The sequence below is a fragment of the Lycium barbarum genome, chromosome 5 (genome assembly GCF_019175385.1).
Source record: "Lycium barbarum isolate Lr01 chromosome 5, ASM1917538v2, whole genome shotgun sequence".
In the NCBI taxonomy this organism is placed as follows: Eukaryota; Viridiplantae; Streptophyta; class Magnoliopsida; order Solanales; family Solanaceae; genus Lycium; species Lycium barbarum.
This window is the reverse complement of record NC_083341.1, coordinates 12,358,273-12,378,902: the sequence shown is the minus strand read 5'-3', so window position 1 is coordinate 12,378,902 and position 20,630 is coordinate 12,358,273. Positions and strand designations below refer to the sequence as shown.

General features: G+C 32.6%; 1 protein-coding gene and 1 pseudogene across 3 annotated transcripts in view; both read right to left on the bottom strand.

Annotated features, from left to right (window-relative positions):
• LOC132640482 (structural maintenance of chromosomes protein 6B-like) overlaps positions 1-489 on the bottom strand; it is a 43,708-nt gene extending 43,219 nt beyond the window's left edge. Inside the window, exon 1 of one of the 3 annotated variants that reach the window (XR_009582246.1) lies at positions 144-489. Coding sequence is in view for 2 of the 3 variants with exons in the window: in XM_060357079.1 (XP_060213062.1) it covers positions 144-285 (142 nt within the window). In the remaining variant the exon portion in view is untranslated. The remainder of the gene's footprint in view (positions 1-143) is intronic. The other 2 variants (XM_060357079.1, XM_060357080.1) reach the window with 2 other exon arrangements.
• Positions 490-11,630: 11,141 nt separating this feature from the next.
• LOC132639205 (2-hydroxyisoflavanone dehydratase-like) lies at positions 11,631-20,319 on the bottom strand (annotated as a pseudogene).
• Between the last annotated feature and the right edge of the window lie 311 nt (positions 20,320-20,630).

Genomic DNA, 20,630 nt, shown 5'->3' with positions numbered 1-20,630 from the left:
ATGGGCTAAACCAGGTACAACAACAAAGACAAGTATACGCAGACCTTACTCCTACCTTGTGAGGTACAGAGGTTGTTTTCGATAGACCCTCGGCACAAGATAAAGCAAAAAACAAAGCAGATCAAAAAGGAACAGTAACTTACTGCCGTTCTGACCAGTAATGAAATTAACGGAATCACCGAATTGGATCTCGAGATTATTATGACACATGAAATTTTCCAACTTGATTCTAGAAATAATACCAGCTTCTAGACGCTTCTGAGAAGGAGGAACCCTATCCTCCATTTTTGATTTGATTGATACTCAATCGCCGATTGAATTTACAATTATACAACCTCTCTATTTTCTCTTTCTAGTAGTGTCAACTGTTAAGGCCTAGGGTCTAAGGAACATATGGCGGGAAAGGCGTGTTTGGATGTAATGTAACTAATGTGTGCATGACCTCTACAACAAATACACTATTGGAGGGAAGAAAATGACATAAATGGTCTTTTATACTTGGGACAAAATACATATATAACTTGTCTCCAAAACTCACTTTACCAATTTAACTTTATAAGTATTTAAGTACCACCTAGCTTCATTGATAGTAAGAACTCGAGTAGGTAACCAAAACATGAAATTGAAACTTTTGAAAAAGGGGTGCTAAGAAATAGGACCCAGAATCACAAACTTAGCCCCCGTTTGGCCATAAGAATTATTCACTTTATTCCTGAAAAGTTTTTCATTTTTTTCCAGAATCAGCGTTTGGCCATGAGAATTCCGAATACAACTTGAAGTTGTATTCCGGAATACCAAAAACTCAAAAAACTTATTTTTCAAAAAAAAATCACTTTTTTACAATTACATTTCAACAAAAACTATAATTTCAAAAACTATGGCCAAACACAACTCCAACTCTAAAATCCCAAAAAAAAAAGTGGAAAAAAAATTGATATCTATGAACAAACGGGGCCTTAATGTTGAAACAAACAACAACCCAAAAATGAACATACAAATGCCTAGTATCACCTCAGAAGTGACATGGAAGAAAAAAGTGCACTCACCTTCCTACAAGCGCGTGAAAATGAAAAAAGGGTCCAAACTGTACACGTGTCATCCTCTAATTGGATGACAATTAATTATGCTTAATTATAATTTTTTAAAATATTTCATTTTTTTGGTGTTCTTTTTCTTTTTTTTCTCCTACTTTCTTTTCTCATTTCATTTTCTTTACTTTCAGGCATTTATATTTGGGAAAAGGTGCAAAGATACCCTTCAACTTTGCGATTTAGAGCAGATATGCCCCTCGTTACAAAAGTGGTGCATATATACTCCTGCCGTTACAAAAATGGTGCAAATATACCCCTGCAGTTACAAAATGGTGCAAATATACCCTTTTCACTAACGGAATTTTTTAAAAAAATCATTTAATTTATTTTTTAATTAAAAAAAAGTCTTATATTTTCTTTAGTAGACATAATTTTCTAAAGCCACATGGTAATTTTGTTTTCTGGTGTGTCGGGTCTGGTAAGTTTCAAAAAATATCTCCGTGACTTTTAAAAAAAAAATTAAAGTCATTTATTTTTTTACTTTAATTTGACTTCTTCTTTTTTTCTTTTTTTTTTTGTACCATTAGAATACTTTCTTATCCTACATGTGCTTTGAGATCGTACTCGATTAAATAAATATAGTTGCATGAAGCAGCATAAGTGCTAACCTGATTTTAAAAATTAAAAAAAATTAAAAAAAGCTAAAACGTTAGGTTATTTCGAACGTCAAGCATGTGTAGATCTACTAGTGATGAAGTATACATAGGTGGAAATAGACTACGTTAGGTTATTAGGAATTTTTTATTTTATGTGATTTTAATGAGATGTCGCACCGTATAGCCTTCCTTTTAGTCTATTTCCACCTATGTATACCTCATCACTAGTAGATCTACAGATGTTTGACGTTCGAAATAACCTAACGTTTTAGCTTTTTTTTAATTTTTAAAATCAGGTTAGCACTTATGCTGCTTCATGCAACTATATTTATTTAATCGAGTACGATCTCAAAGCACATGTAGGATAAGAAAATATTCTAATGGTACCAAAAAAAAAAAAAGTAAAAAAAGAAGAAGTCAAATTAAAGTCAAAAAATAAATGACTTAATTTTTTTTTTAAGTCACGGAGATATTTTTTGAAACTTACCAGACCCGACACACCAGAAAAAAAAAATTACCATGTGGCTTTAGAAAATTATGTCTACTAAAGAAAATATAGGTAGACTTTTTTTTTAATTAAAAAATAAATTAAATGATTTTTTTAAAAAATTCCGTTAGTGAAAAGGGTATATTTGCACCATTTTTGTAACGGCAGAGGTATATATGCACCACTTTTGTAACGAGGGGCATATCTGCTCTAAATCGCAAAGTTAAAGGGTATATTTACACCTTTTCCCTTTATATTTTAATTGGGATACTCATTTAGATATAAGTTTTTTAGCTTAAAATCGAATCAATTTACTGAAACTGAAGCTTGAGGTTGGAAAATTTTGAATTCAAATAATAAAGCTCCGGGTCTTTCAGAGTTCAAAGTTTGTGGCTGTGAAATTGATTCAAATGTCAAAGAAAATTTCATTGAACTGAATTGTAATGGGTTGTTATTGTTTTGGGGTCTATTTGTGTTTCATAATATGATTTTGGGGTCTATCTGTGTTTCATAATATGATTTTGGGGTCTATCTGTGTTTCATAATATGGTTTGCTTCGCCTGAGCTAGAAAAAGAAAGCCGAAACCCTAGTCTTCTTAATTCCTTGCAAAACCAGAAAACCCCAATTTTTTCAATAATTCACAAAGGGCAAAATAGGAAAACTACATATAAAAACTAAAAAAAATCATTTAAATAAATAAGAAAAAAAGCAACAACATTTGAATACAAACAGAATCATCTACAGGGACTCCAAGTTTTTTCTTTTTGCCTTTACAACTTTTCTCCACTCAAGGAGTAAAGCTTTCTTTCCTGAATTAGCTTGGAAATTTCAAGATCTAGGGATTTATTTTTTCATCGATTGGGGTTAAATTCAATTTACTTGTACAGAGGTGAAAGTTGTTTTTGTTTTGAATTTGGGAAAAACGAGCAGTTTACGCTTTAGTAGCTGCGTTTCACTGGTTCTAGTATTCACAAGATTTTAAGGAATGGAATATTATCAAGCACCCTTCACTATTCGGATAGTATTTATGGTTCTACCTTTGTTAAATTAAGTTTGAAGCTTTTCTAGTTTTCGTTTATGTTGCTGGAAACAAACACTTTTTTTTTTTATATATATTTAAAGGTCAATATTACAGTGGCAAAATAACATTGGTGATCACAACCAAAATAGATCCTTTCGTAGAGCTTTAGTGGGGTATTGTGGTTGCAAATACGTACAGAAAAGACCACTTACCTTTCAATTTCTCCTCTTTGATCCTATGCATGATTGATTTAGTGAAGTTGAGAATCGTCTTTCAAATATGATAACCTGCAACTGTTGGGTTTTTTATTTGCTTACAATATGCTACCGTTGCACAGAGAAGAATTATGGCTTAAACCTAAACTGCGCAGAGAAGGCGGGAAGAATACCCACCCATTTTTCGTGTAGATAAAATAATATTTACGGAAATATTAATTGTGTTTTCCTATTTTGCCCTTTGTGAATTATTGAAAAAAATGGGGTTTTATGGTTTTGCAAGGAATTAAGGAGACGAGGGTGCAAATCGCTAAAAACGATAGAATAAGGTGTAAGTCATAAAAGAGCGTATACGTTAGGGGTACAAATCGCAAATTATATGACTATTTGAACTTACCAGAATCATTTTTGTCATTTTCTCAATTTGCCCATCGACATAATTCAGTTATTTTTTTCCCGTGATTTTTATTATTAAATTATCAATATTTTTTAGTAAGATTTTTTTTTTGTAATTAATATAAATTATGCAATCATATTAAATATTTTTTATATTAGTAATGCATAAAATTAACGGTACCGGAGTACAATTATACACACAACTCTCTCTCGTAGCATAGAAGGCGTATGGGTCTATGGAACATATAACGGAAGAGGCACGTTTGGATGTAATGTAATTATGTACTCTTCCGTCTCATATTATTTATCCACTTTTTTTAAAAAAAGTTAAACTATATAAATTTTGACCAATATTTTGAGATATATTTTTTCCCCTTATTAATATGAGAAAAATTACAACTTATAATATTTTTCGTATAGTTTTTTAATATCTAAATTATAATTTTAAAATATTAAATTTATCTAATCCAATTTAGCTCTGAAAATTAGTGACTCTCGAAAAGCGAAACAATAAAACTAATATGTGACAGAGGCAGTAACTAGTGTCAGTGTGTGCATGCCCTCTATAACAAATACATCTGGGGGAGAAAATGACAAAAATGGTCCCTTATATTTGGAGAGGGTTCAAAACAGTCCCTGAAGTATGTTATGAACAGTTTTAGTCCTTAAGTTTGTTGAAAGTGAGCATATTTTCCATCAAATATTAACGAACTCCATCTGCAGATTTAATCAAAAAGAAATTTAATAAAGAACACTAGCATATTTAATTTCCATCCAATCTTAAAATTATACTACTAGATATAAAAAAAATAGCAGAAATTGCACCTCACTCTAGGAAGAGAACTAAACATTGCATAAATTGCAAAACCTCTACCTCCGAATGTAAGTTCCTGTTAAATTCTTTTTTCATAGTTCGCATCAAATCAACAAACGGAGTTCGTTAAATATTAATTTGATGGAGACTAAAAGTGTTAATTTTTGACAAATTTAAATGACCAAAACTGTTCAAAGCGTATTTAATGTTCTTGGATTTGTGTCAATGATGATATTATTTTAGTTTGCATCATATGGATGATAAAGAGGCGTTCTTCTCAAGATCAATTCGGAATATATACCGAAGTGTTGCCCGACGTTCTTGGTGATCAAATACATCACAAGAAGATCCTCATCATCCTACGTCGAAAAAAAAACGCTACTAACAACCCTCGAATGCATAGAAAATTTAAAATAGAAGAATGAACACATAATTGTGCTCACGATCTTGATAAATAAAGTCGCTTTTTTTATTTGTTTTATGATTACAGTATTCTCCGTACTTGAAAAAATTGTTGCAAACCGGTATCGATTTATCTTTTTGCCTGTGATATGTTCAGTGGTCATATTGCACAATTTTTCAACCACATTTGTGTAGCAATGTTATTAATTCATGAAAGCAACTGAGGCTCTGGGTGGCCCATTGAAGGTGACATGTATATATCTCAGCAACCATCCTTTGTCATGTTACCACAAAAGCAATAGAAAATGGGGGCAACAAAATTAAAGTTTCATCAAGTACTGCAGCTCCAAAGAAATGTGTGGAAATCGTTCGTGTAATAACATACTGATTCGTCTGTGGCTCGTTTGAATATGCCGTATAGATCGACCACCAAGAGATTTGTAGTGGAATGAATATCATTCCTCTTTTTTTCAGTTACGAGTCTTGAGTTCGAGCCTCAAAAATAAAATAAAAACTTGGTATATGGAATGATTGCTTTACGCGGCGCAAATTCAAATTAATTGATGTTCGATCGAATAGCGGATGGGAAAAAAAAAATTGACACATATCTGTGACTAATTAGTACGTCGTTGTCTAGTTATAACTAAAACGTGCATGATGAGTTTCCTTAATCCATGAAGTTACCCCCACTAAAAATTTATGAGAATCGTTGTCTCAAAAACTAGTACTACAAATATGAAATACGATGAGAAACACATGTTTTTGAGACACGGAGATACATCAAAGAGAAATAAAGTTGGAGTGGTGTGTGTCTTTGTTTTAGAAACAAAAAATATGAGAAAATAATCAAAGGTGGATTCAGGATTTAAAGCATATGTGCTCAAGATATAAAGTTAATATACGATAATAACTGAGTTCACAGTCAAAAATTATAAATATTTAAATTGTAATACATAAATAGGATTTGAGCAAAAGCTGAATCCTCTCCTGAGAAGAACATTTAAATGTTCTCAATAGCAAAGAAGTAAACACTCAAACACCCGATGCGGGTAAATTTTCGTTTTTTCTTGGGGCCTTGGATTAATTGTTGTATTGCACACATTCAATTGATGGACATAAGAGAAATTTTTGTAATGTCTAAAATGTGAAGGGAGATAACTATCATAGAGGCAAACCTAGATAAGTTTTTGTAATTTACTCTTTCTTTTATTAGGGAGTGAATTACTTAAATGGTCATTCAAGTATAATAAATTATATAACAAAGTCACTTATCATTATTTTGTATCAACAAAGTCACTCAAGTCAAACTATTTTATCTATAAAATTATTATAACTAGAAATCTAAGAGGATAATTTCATAAAACTCCCTCAAATTTCGTTTTATGACACTAACTTTCCTTGTAGCTTATCATACTCCATTAAGCTTACTTCCCTTATTTTAATTACAACTGTATCAATGAACGCTTCTTAACATTTCATAATGTAAAAGAAGTCAGAATTATACTCTCTATATATAAGCCTTTAATTTTGTAAAAATGATGAAATACAAAGTATTTGAGGAATAACGTAAATCTTTTTTATGATACATTTTCTATATATAATAAACGGAAAAGGGCCAAAATTACCTAAACTTTGAGAAATAATTCATCCACACCCTTCGTTATACTTTAGGGCCAATTATATTCTTACCGTTATACTATAGGGTCAATTATACCCTTATGGCAAACGGTTACCACGTGACATCATCTCAAGCCTTCAAAATTATTTTTCCCTCAAATAATTTTTTACCCACTAAAATAACCAATCCGACCCGAATTTATTATTTTCAGCCCAACTAATACTTACCCACTACAATAACCAACCCAACCCGAACTTATTATTTTTAGCCAAACTAATACAACCCAACCCATTTACCCTAAAAAACTATTTCCCTCTCAAAACTTCCACTCTCCCTCTCTCCATTGTCATCAACTTCCATAGCCGACTTCTCCATAAACCCACTGATGCTAGACAAAACAAAGATTCCTTCAGTTTTAATACAATAGCTTCCTATAACTAGTGGAATCACTCAACAGCTCGTCTGACTGGTTGCAATAACTTTCTGCAGTTATTTGTTTCACTTTGAGCTTTATAACCAACAAAGATTGAACTCTCTGTGACTTCTAAATAAACGAACACGTAAGAGGCATCTAAAGGAAGGTAAGAAGCTAAACAGCTAAACTTTTTTTTTTCATCAAAGAGCAAAATAGCACAATTACTAGAGCAGCTAAACATAAACAGAACCGGTTGAAGACGTACGAGAGAGAGAGAGAGAGAGAGAGAGAGAGAGAGAGTGGGAGTTTTGAGAGGGAAATAGTGTTTTAGGGTAAATGGGTTGGGTCGTATTAGTTTGGCTGAAAATAATAAGTTCGGGTCGGGTTGGTTATTGTAGTGGGTAAGTATTAGTTGGCTGAAAATAATAAATTCTGGGTCGGGTTAGTTATTTTAATAGGTAAAAAATTATTTGAGGGAAAAATAATTTTGAAGGCTTGAGATGATGTCATGTGGTTACTGTTAGCTATAAGGGTATAATTGACCCTATAGTATAACGGTAAGGATATAATTGACCTAAAATATAACGAAGGGTATAGATAAACTATTTCTCAAAGTTCAGGGGTAATTTTGGCCCTTTTCCATATAATAAATGCCATGGAGTATAATAAGTGCCATGGAGGGACGAACACAACAGTCCCTCCTTGCACCCCACTGCTCCACTAATTGTACCCGCATTAAATTCTTGTATCATGAGCTATATAATTTGAACACTTTATCCAACTATTTTTATATTCCATGTACACATGTGTCATATTACTTAATATTTATTCCTTTATCATGTATGTATGCACTTTAAATTTAATTCTCCGACACATTTATTTCCTCCATGCACTTTTACCTGTTCACTTTTGACTTTTCGTGTTTTAGCTGAATATTTATTCTCTTCTCATGTATAGACATATGCAGTTCAATTTTAATTCTCCTACATAAATTTATTTCCTCCATGCACTTTAATTTGTTCACTTTTGACTTTTCACATTCTTTGAGAATTAATAAATCCCACGTGGATATATGTCAATGTACTGAATATTTATTCTCTTCACATATATACACCCGTGCACTTCTATTTTAATTTTCCGACACATATTTATATCCTCCGTGCACTTTTACTTTTCACGTTATTTAAGAATTAATAAATGAAGTACTCCTTTCGTTTCATATTACTTGGTCACATTACTATACATGACTTTTCACGTTCTTTAAGAATTAATAAAAATGAAGTACTCTCTTCGTCCATATTAACGTAGACATGTGTCATAGTACTTAATATTTAATTCCCTTCTCATGTATAGACATATGCACTTTAAATTTAATTCTCCAACACATTTATTTCCTCCGTGCACTTTTACTTGTTCACTTTTGATTTTCGCGTAGCTAAATATTTATCCTCTTCTCATATATAGACATATGCAATTCAATTTTAATTCTCCTACACAAATTTATTTCCTCCGTGCACTTTAATTTGTTCATTTTTTACTTTTCACATTCTTTGAGAATTAATAAATCTCACGTGGATACATGTCATCGTACTGAATATTTATTCTCTTCTCATGTATACATGTGTGCACTTCTATTTTAATTCTCCGACACATATTTATTTTCTCCGTGCACTTTTACTTGTTCATTTTTTACTTTTCACGTTATTTAAGAATTAATAAATGAAGTACTCCTTCCGTCCCATATTACTTGTCCACATTACTAAACTTGACTTTTTACGTTCTTTAAGAATTAATAAAAATGAAGTACTCCCTTCGTCCATATTACTTAGTCACATTACTAAAAATATATGTCTATTTTTCTATTTTATATTTATCTTCTTTTTTATTTCTATTATCCCCGTTTTCCTTCTTTGTCAATACTTTAAACGTGAAGAGAGGACAAATAATAGCAATGTATATTTGCACCAAAAGTTATTTTAATGCTCCTACACATAACTTGTTTACTTTTGACTTTTCACGTTCTTTGAAAATTAATAAATCAAGTATATATTTTATCATAATATCCGTATTTATTGGTATATAGTCTCAATTGCCTCAGAAAATGATTTGAAAATGAATAATTAATGTGAAAGGTAAAATAAGAAGAATTTTTTTTTCCTTGATATGTTAACATCGACAAGTAAAAGTAAAGGAAGGGAGTGACATTTATCCCCGTTTCCCTTCATTGTCAATACTATACTTATTTACTCTCCTTTGCAGTTTCTGATTATTGTTTCTTTACATTTATAAAATGTATTACTTTATATTTTCATTTCAGAATTAAAATTTGATGATTAATGATATAACATATATCTTTCTAATTTTTATTTTTTTGTAACAATTAATATAAAAAATTATAATATATTTTTTAATTAATTTAATAAAAATATTTTAATCCAATATATACAACAAAATGGTTTTTATGTTTGGATCTGAATAATTACTTAATTGAAATGAATATCAACCTGTCGGTATACATATAAAAGATTAAAGAATTTAAAAGAAAAAATTTAGAATCAAAATATTAATTTTCCCTCATATTCTTACTAATTTTCTTTTACATCAATGAACAACTTTTATTGTCATGATAATGATAAAAAGGTCTGACTCTTTCCATCTCAAAGACTTTTAATTACAATTAAAGTGATGATATATAAAATACATTTTGTATATATAATAACAATTAGAATGTTTTTAAAGTTATTTTCAAAATATAAACTTTAAAGACTGATTATTTAAAATGAATAAATATATTCGGCTCATGCATCGCACGTGCATGTATTGCTAGTGAATGTAGAAGCCTTAAAGAAGTGTACCAAATTTGTCCAGACAATAACCCAATTAAAATAAAATCACAGGATGACACTAACAAAGAAGTGGCAAACCACCAACAAGAAGTGAACAGCTGCGATCAGTGAAAGATCAAATCATAAGCGAAATAATTTCATTCTTTATTTCAATGGCTTTGTAACCCATCATAGTCATGCAAAATAATTGCATCAAAAGCTTGTGTCTAATCATAACAGGATTTTAATTATAAGTGTCACCTTATTAAAAAATATGAATATTAAAAAAATAATAATGTAATTTGAAGTTTATTAAATTACTCCTATATAATAAAAATGAATTATTTTTTCCTCTTGATTAGAGCATGCATGAGCACTGAGTAGTAATCCTTTTGATATTGAGAATCCAACAATATTAAGTTACTATGTGGCTTTTCGAATCATCATTTAGATGTTACTTTAACTTGTCATTTTTTCTTTAAAGGTAGAGTTGGAAAAAAAAACTAACCAATTTATATCTTGATTTTCTAAGATGACACTTGTTATGAAATATTTTTTTTACTAAAGTATCACTTATTATAGGACGGAGAGAGTACTGACTCCCTTCCTCTAAAAAAGTAACAAGAGAAGTTTGCCTAAAGGAATTATTGAACAAGAAGTAAAAACTCGACCACTATAAGATATTTCCATACCTTCCTGTAGTGACACTACCAATGTTGTTGTCTTTCATCATTACTTTGTTCAATTTCTCATTTTATTTTATTTCTTTTGTCAGTTTCTTATGTAGATTGATGTAAATATTTTCTAGCGACCTTCTTTTGGTACCAAACATAACCTGAAGAGATGATACGATATATAATTGACATTTTTAAAACGCTAGGTATGAGAAGGGTAGACACTGTAAAATATTTCTCAAGGTCAAACTCAAAAACTCTAGTTAAGGATGGAGGGACTATATCAATCCTATCAAGTGCAAAAAAGCAATCTCATATAATATGGAAGCAAAATGTAGAATAAGAAATGTTAGTGTACTTATAATAAACTATTGTCGCTTGAAGCAAAGATATATAAAATAAGGGAGTTCGGCGTATAATATTATAGAGAAAGTTAGCGTCATAAAATCAAACTTCAGGGGAAATTTATGAAATTACCCTTTTAGATTTTTAGTTGTAATGGCTTTGTAGATAAGTCTAACTTGAGTGACTTTATTGATACAAACTAATGATAAGAGACTTTGATAGATAATTTATTATATTTGAATGACCATTTAAGTAACTCACTCTTTTATTAGGACAATGGGACGTTGCACTATGTTTTATGGGAAAATGTTGGCTGAATAATGACAAGTAGATACTTAAGGTTTATGAGTTTCTATAGCTATTTCAAATTTAATATACAAGAATAATTGAATTCTCAATCAAATATTTCAGATACTAAATAAATTTTTTATTATATATACAACGTCTATGGAAAGTTACTGAATATCTGTGAACCTTGTTGTTTATGCGCTAGATCCGCCACTGATTGGCTGTTGTTTAGTAATAAACTATTGCTATAAGCATCTTTACAAACATTGAATATCACACTACTTTAAAATGTGACTCAAAAGGGGAAAAAATTGCCTCCTCCTTACGGGGTTCCACTATTCCAGGGAAATGAGGCCAACCTATATATTACTTGTTCGAAGCGATTTGCTTCAAAAGTTCGAAACTGTAACAGTAGCTAACAGTTTACAGGCACAAGAGAACACTTTCAATAAAATATTCACCCCTTAATATATATTTGTAGAACAAAATAGATAGCAAATATCCACTCTTAAATATGTTTATTGCAAATATTACTCATCGCTAATATAAGTTAGAAGATTCAACAATAATATTTCCTAGGATACATAATTGTAGAACTCTAATCACTTGTGTTGGATGAAAGAAGCCATGCGCTTAATCAGATCTTTAGTTTTCTCAGCTTCAGGATTAGCAGCCTGAAAAGCAGTGACCTTCACCTTCAACCTCAATGAACTCTATCTCTCCTTTCCACCCACTTTCCTTCACAACTTCAACAAATCGAGTTCCAATTTCTTTTGGTACGAGCTCATCTTTCTCCCCCGTACACACGAAAAGTCTCGAGCACCCTAATCTTGATAAGCTCGGGCTCTTTTCAGCAACTGGATTAACCATTGGGCTATTAATTCCCCGTTCAGACGGGGGACAAATGGTACTCCAAAGCTTGTAACTTAAAGCATGCTCGATGTTTTCGAGCGATGGGAACAACAAGAAAGGAAAAGGAGGGATGGCACCCGAGAGTTTCACATCTCCAATCAAGCTTTCTCTACCGACTCACATGACTATGTTATAGACTATATTTGCCCCGGCACTATCCCCTGCTATGAATATTCTGTTAAAATCACCGTGGTTTTCTATCCATGGTTCTTTGTTAATGGTGGTAGCATCAACGTGTGAAGCGACCCAGTGAAGGGCATCCCAACAGTCTTGGTAAAGTGTCAGCAGGTCATTCTCTGGAGCAAGCCTGTAATTAAGGTGAAAAAGTTAGCTTATGAAACATGATCCGCTCAACTCATTAAAATTGACCCTAGCCATTGGCTCAGTTCATTTTGACCCGTTCAATTCAGTCCATCTCAAAATTGAATTAATCCATAGAAAACCTAGTTAAAATACTTTAATTTATTTTTATTTTTATTGATTATTATATATAACCGTAATAAAGAAATTATTAGGTACTTCAGAAATTAAAAATAAAAATAAAGAAATTGAATTTAGTAAGAGTTGGTTGGATTGATCTTTCGTACCTGTAATTTACAGAGATGGCGACACAGTTTGATTGAGAAACCAAATGGTTGAGGTAACAATGTTCCGTTTTGAAGAAGGCGGATCCCAACACAAGTCCTCCGCCGTGGTAATAAACTAAGACAGGCAGCTTTTGATCGGCGGTGGTGTTCTTTGGAAGGTAGAGCCTGGCGGAGACGTGAGGGGAGATGTACACGTCTTTGGATGATACACCCGTGGCAGGATCTTCTGGCGATGGTGGAACTTCGGTTATACCATAAAGTTCGTAGAAACGCTCTACTCGGTGACCACCTCATCGGAAGCTGCCATAGTCGAAACAGAATGTGCAAATGTTAGAAAACAGTGACTATGAAAATGTTGTTTTTGTGTTGGAGATGGAGTAGAGTCTGGATTATTATAATATATATATATATATGAAAAGATTAGCCTGGGTTATATATATCTGGAAAGATTAGTCTGGGTTATAGAGAGACAGAGAGAGAGAAAAGGTCACTCTTCACTGTTTTAGAAAGGAAAACGTCTTTTTGTCACACTATTTTGCCCATAATGATTCAAATAGGATAAATTTATATGATTATTTAGGTTAAATTTAATAATCTATGCTTATTTAATATATATATTTTTTTAAAATTTATCTTAATTCAAAATTATACAATAGAAATTATAATAATTTTTACATAAATATAATTAAATTTGGATCAAATTAACGTGGCAATTTAGCAACTAAAATTACTTTTTCGTGCAAATTGTCCAATGTCTATGGGCACTCCACTTCCAGTTAATTGAAAGAACTTTCAACTTTCCAAATAAATAAATGCTCAAGATGTTTAGCGAAATTACGTATGAACCAGCAGTTAGTCGTTGTTGAAGAACTGGAGTAATAAATAAGACCATGTTATGAAATATATTATGGATGTCTAATACACAAATATAATGATTTTCCTCTACCATCTTAATGGTTCCTTCATTTTCCTCCACCATCATAATGGTTCCTCTATTTTCTCATATATTGAATGCATATATAGCACTATAAATAGAGGCATAAGTTTTCATATGAAATACACTTGAAACACATTTTGGAAGAATAGTAAAAATCTCTCCTCTTTTGTCATTCTATTTCTATGATTTTCATCCTTTAATATTGTGACTCTTTTAGCTTCATTTTATAATACGTTATCAGCACGAGACTCTGCCGTTCCGAGCAAATACTTTAAAGCCTCGAAGGTATTGATTTTCTATCTTTCTTTATCTTTCTTTACTAATGGCAAATCTTACCAAACGTGAATTTGTAGCTTTAGATATATCCGGCAATACTTATATGTCTTGGATTCTTGACGCCGAAATTCACCTTAATGCGATGGGTCTGACAGACACCATCAAACATAAAAATGAGGCATCAAACCAAGACCGTGCCAGGGCTATGATATTCCTCCGCCATCACCTTGATGAGGACTTGAAAATGAAATATCTCACTGTTAAAGATCCTCTTACTCTGTGGAATAATTTAAAAGATAGATATGACCACCTGAAGATGGTCATACTTCCACAAGCACGTTTTGATTGGCTCCATTTAAGGCTACAAGATTTTAAATCTATTAAGGCATATAATTACGCCATGTTTAAAATTATTTCTCAGTTGAAATTATGTGGTGAAAATATTACTGATCATGATATGCTGGAGAAAACATTCTTCACTTTTCCTGCCTCGAGTATGCTCCTGCAGCAGCAATACCGAGAGATGAAATTCAAGAAATATTCTGATTTAATAACACATCTTTTAGTGGCTGAACAACATAATGAATTATTAATGAAAAATCATGAAAGCCGACCCACTGGTACTGCCCCATTCCCTGAAGTGAATGAGGCAAATTTTCGTCATTCTAGGCGTGAAAGAGGTTGTGACCCCAGTCGTGGTCATGGTCGTGGTCGAGGAAGGAATTTTAATCATGATTCTCGTCTTGCACCAAATAATATCCTTCACCACCAGCAGTGTAAAAGGAAGGATGAAAAGCATAAAGCTGTGCAAAAGAAAAATTCAGAAAATAAATGCTTCCGATGTGGAGGAAAGGGGCATTGGTCACGTACCTGTCGTACGCCAAAGCACCTAGTTGATTTGTATCAAGCCTCTCTCAAAAGGGCAGAAAAGGATGCCGAAGCAAATTTTATTTCTGAAGATAATGTTGAGCCCATGCATCTAGATGTGGCAGATTTCTTTGAACTCCCTGAAGGGAAAATAGATCATTTGATCGGTGATGGATCTGTAAAAACTTAGATATTTCATACGTGTCGTTTGTATGTGGTTATGTTTCCATGTTTATGTAAATGAAGTGTGTGTAATGCTTTGTTTAAATAGTAATATATGTAATAAAATGTGTGTAATGCTTTGCCTAATCATAATATCTACTTTGATATTCACTTTATCTATTGTTTCATTTTGAAGAATCTATGGGAAATCCTCAAATTTTATTTGGATCAATGATCAATCATGAAGATATTTGTGTGATTGATAGTGGAACAACACATGCCATATTCAAAGATGAGAAATACTTTTCTCACTTGCATAGAAAAAGGGGAAATATTAATACAATTTTTGGCAATTCAAAATTGATTGAAGGCTCCGGAAGAGCTACTATATTTCTGACTAAGGAGACGAAACTTGTTATAGAAGATGCATTATTCTCTTCTAAATCCCTAAGAAACTTGTTAAGTTTCAAAGATATCCGCCGTAATGGATATCACGCTGAGACATTAAACGAAATAAATGATGAATATCTTGCCATTACAAAGAATGTCTCCGGCCAGAAATATGTTTTGGAGAAATTGCCAACTTTGTCTTCTGGTCTGTATTATGCAAAAATTAGTACAATTGAAGCACACTCGATCGTAAACCAGAAGTTTAATGATTCAAGTACTTTTATGCTTTGGCATGACCGAATAGGTCACCCTGGATCAATAATGATGAGACGAATTATTGAAAATTCAAATGGGCATCCACTTAAGAACCTGAAGATTCTTGAAAGTGGTGAATTTTCATGTGCTGCTTGTTATCAGGGTAAGTTGATAGCTAAGCCATCACCAATGAAAGTTGAAATTGAATCCCCTGCTTTTCTAGAACGTATACATGGGGATATATGTGGACTTATTCATCCACCTTGTGGGTCATTCAGATATTTTATGGTCCTAATAGACGCATCTTCAAGATGGTCTCATGTGTGCCTCCTATCGTCTCGAAACCTGGCGTTTTCGAAATTATTGACACAAATAATACGCTTAAGGGCACAGTGTCCGGATTATCCCATTAAGGCTATACGCCTCGATAATGCCGGAGAATTTACATCTCAATCTTTTGATGATTATTGTTTATCAGTTGGGATAAAAGTTGAACATCCTGTAGCACATGTTCATACCCAAAATGGCCTTGCTGAGTCATTTATTAAACGACTACAATTGATAGCAAGACCACTACTTATGAAAACACGGTTGCCCACTACCGGCTGGGGACATGCTATCTTACATGCAGCATCTCTTATTCGCCTCAGACCGACTCATTATAATAAATACTCCCCGTCACAATTAGTATTTGGTCATGAACCAAATATTACTCATCTCCGAATCTTTGGTTGTGCTGTATATGTGCCTGTAGCACCACCACAGCGTACTAAGATGGGCCCCCAAAGAAGGTTAGGTATATATGTTGGGTTTGAATCACCCTCTATTATTCGCTATCTTGAGCCATTGAAGGGAGATTTATTCACTGCCCGATTTGCAGATTGTCGATTTGATGAAACAAATTTTCACAATTAGGGGGAGAGAGAAAAGAAATCAAAAGAGAAATTGTGTGGAAAGTTCCATCACTATCTCATTTTGATCCACGTGCCCCCATATGTGAACAGGAGATCCAGAAGATCATTCACTTGCAAAAAATAGCAAATCAAATGGCAAACGCATTTACTGATTTGAAAAGGATAACTAAGTCACATATCCCTGCAGAGAATGTGCCTATCCGAATTGATGTCCCAAAGGGAAAATCTACTAGTGTCATAGCCTCTGAATCTCATGCACGCCTGAAGCGTGGTAGGCCATTGGGTTCTAAGGATAAAAATCCTAGAAAAAGAAACACAAAAAATGATCAAAATGACACTATGAAAGAATATCATGAAGATATTCAAGATCTGACTAATCCTGATACTCCTGAAGATATTAGGGAACCCGAGACTCAAGTAAATAAAGAACTATCATTGAGTACTTCTGGTGATGGGATAAATTTGAATCGATCGAAGATTATGGTGGATAATGTTTTTGCATATAATGTTGCCCTAAATATTATGAAAGACATTGACGATCAGGAACCCCAATCTGTCAAAGAATGTCGACGAAGATATGATTGGCCAAAATGGCAAGAGGCAGTTCAATCAGAATTGAATTCACTTGCCAAACGTGAGGTTTTTGGACCTGCAGTCCAAATGCCCAATGGTGTAAAACCAATTGGCCATAAATGGGTTTTTGTGCGAAAAAGGAATGAGAGAAATGAAATTGTGAGATACAAGGCACGCCTTGTTGCACAAGGATTCTCTCAACGACCCGGTATCGACTATGAAGAAACATATTCACCAGTTATGGATGGCATAACATTTCAATATCTCATCAATTTAGCTGTACATGAAAACCTTGAAATACATCTAATGGATGTGGTTACAGCTTACCTTTATGGCTCACTTGATAATGAATTCTATACGAAAATTCCTGAAGGATTTAAAATGCCTGAAGCAATTAACTCAAAGTCTCGGGAGATGTATTCAATCATATTACAAAGATCGTTGTATGGTCTAAAACAATCAGGGCGCATGTGGTACAATCGCCTCAGTGAGTACTTGGTAAAAGAATGTTATATAAATGATGTCATTTGTCCATGTGTTTTTATTAAGAAAGCAAAATCGGAGTTCGTTATAATTGCTGTTTATGTTGATGACATAAACCTAATTGGAACTCGAGAAGAGCTCCAAAAGACGATTGAATATTTAAAGAAAGAATTTGAGATGAAAGATCTGGGAAAAGCAAAACTTTGTCTTGGTTTGCAGATTGAACATTTGACAAATGGGATCCTTATCCATCAATCTGCTTATACCGAAAAGGTTTTAAAAAGATTTTACATGGACAATGCGCATCCTTTAAGTACTCCAATGGTTGTTCGCTCACTTGAAGTGAGTAAAGATCCGTTCCGACCTCAAGAAGAAAATGAAGAGCTTCTTGGTCCTGAAGTACCATATCTTAGTGCAATTGGTGCACTTATGTATCTTGCTAACGCTACAAGACCTGACATAGCGTTCTCTGTTAATTTGCTAGCAAGATATAACTCTTCTCCTACATGAAGACATTGGAACGGAGTTAAGCATATATTGCGATATCTGAAGGGAACTAGTGATATGGGTCTGTTTTATACTAACAAAGGTAGTACAGATCTTGTTGGTTATGCAAATGCAGGTTATTTATCTGATCCACATAAAGCTCGATCTCAAACAGGCTATCTGTTTACATGCGGAGGTACTGTTATATCATGGCGATCCACAAAGCAGTCCATTGTTGCTACTTCTTTGAATCATGCTGAGATAATAGCCATTCATGAAGCAAGTAGAGAATGTGTGTGGTTGAGATCAGTGATACATTTCATCAGAGAAAGATGTGGCTTGAAGTGTGATACAAAATTACCCACAGTATTATATGAAGATAATGTTGCATGCATAGCTCAATTAAAAGGAGGATTTATAAAAGGAGATAGAACGAAGCACATTTCACCAAAGTTATTTTTCACACATGATCTCCAAAAGAAAGGTGATATTGATGTGCAACAAATTCGTTCAAGTGAAAATCCTGCAGATTTGTTCACCAAATCTTTGCCAACTTCAACTCTTGAGAAGATGATATTCAAGATTGGAATGCGAAGACTCCGACATCTGAATATTGGTCTTCGTCAGGGTGAGTGAAATACGGGTTGTACTTTTTTTTCCTTAACCAAGTTTTGTCCCATTGGGTTTTCTTGGTAAGTTTTTTAATGAGGCAGCTCTCAAAGCGTATTACTAGATATGTGTACTCTTTTTTTTTTCCTTCATTGAGGCTTTTTCCCACAGAGTTTTTCCCAATAAGGTTTTTAACGATGCACATCATCTATGGACATCCAAGGGGGAGTGTTATGAAATATATTATGGATGTCCAATACACAAATATAATGCTTCTCCTCCACCATCTTAATGGTTCCTCCATTTTGCTCCACCATCTTAATGGTTCCTCCATTTTCTCATATATTGAATGCATATGTAGCACTATAAATAGAGGCATAAGTTTTCATATGAAATACACTTGAAACACATTTTGGAAGAATAGTAAAAATTCCTCCTCTTTTGTCATTCTATTTCTATGGTTTTCATCCTTTAATATTGTGACTCTTTTAGTTTCATTTTATAATAGACCATTTATTATTCAATGCCTTATGTCAGAGTCATGACCGTAGACAGTCCACTCTCTCATCTCTTTCTAGATTCTAGATTCAGTTCACTTTAACTTTTCACTTTGCATGTTCCTATAAAATTAATAATACATAAAATATATATTTTATTATAATATTTATATTAATTGATATATAATCTCATTGAATTTGGAGAAAGTTTGAAAATGAGTAATTAATGTTAAGAATAAAATAAGTTTTTTTTTTTTATCTTTTTTTGATATGCTAAAGTGAATAAGTAAAAGTGAAATTTATTTTTAATATAGTGAACAAATAAAAATAAACGGAGGGAGTATCAACAACATCTTTTCTTGCCTTATTGATCCTATTACCTCTTTATTTATGCTTGTTTACAGGGAAGCTCAATATATTTGGTGGCCTAAAGCAAAAGTTTATCAAGAGGCCTTGGATTTTTTACTTTTAAAAAAAACTTTTTATTTCATTTAATGTCCATTTTTCTAGCTTTTTAATCAAATTTATAACGGACTTATTCTAACAATTCTGTTTTAAATGGACAATATAACGGATGTATTTTAGTTTTCCATGAGACATTGTTTAGAGAGCTCTTCTTGAGATTGTATAAAAGTTTCAACTTTGTTTTTTATTTTCTTTTCTTTTTTCTTATTTTGTGTATGTGTGTTTGAGTAACTTGATTCATATTTTATTGTTTGACGTATTTGAGTTCTAAATGAGTATTAAAAAAGAACAATATACACCTTTGAACTAAATATATAAGAAAATGTAAAAATATGTGACATTTTTCGTTTATCGAGAATTAGTTTAACTAATTTTCGAAGCTAAATTGGATGATATAAACTTAATATTTTCAAATTTAAAGTTAGATATTCAGGAACTATACGAAAAATACTATACGTTATTAAAATTAATGGAAAGAAATGTGAAATTTTAATTCTTCAATGCTCTTGCTGTTGAAGATATTTTATTTCTTAACCTTAAATTATTCAATATTCTTAAAGACAAATAACCACAACTATTTAGAACATACTGTTATAATAGAAAATGGGGCCTCACAGATTGAGGGGCCTAAAGCCTCCGCTTCAATCGCTTGGCCTGCTTCTTTATCAATTTGCAACAGCCAGGTGGTTTCTCTTCCAGTAAATGTAAAGGCATACATGCTTTTAAAGCTTGACTCGAAAAGTCCTTCACTGTTTGGATTGATCTTTCATTAAACAAGCTCTCAAGTACTTTAATTTTCTAATAACAGGGGTATAATTGCTCTATTTGTGTAACGGCAGGGGTATATATGCATTACTTTTCTAACGAGAGATATATCTGTTCTAAATCACAAAATTGAGGGGTATATTTGCACCTTTTCCCTAAAAATAATTATGCCTTGTATTTCCACCTGAATCATATCCATTCTTACTAACGGTAAGCCCACTGATTTTTTTTTTTGCCTTCTAGAGAAATCAGACAAGAGGACTC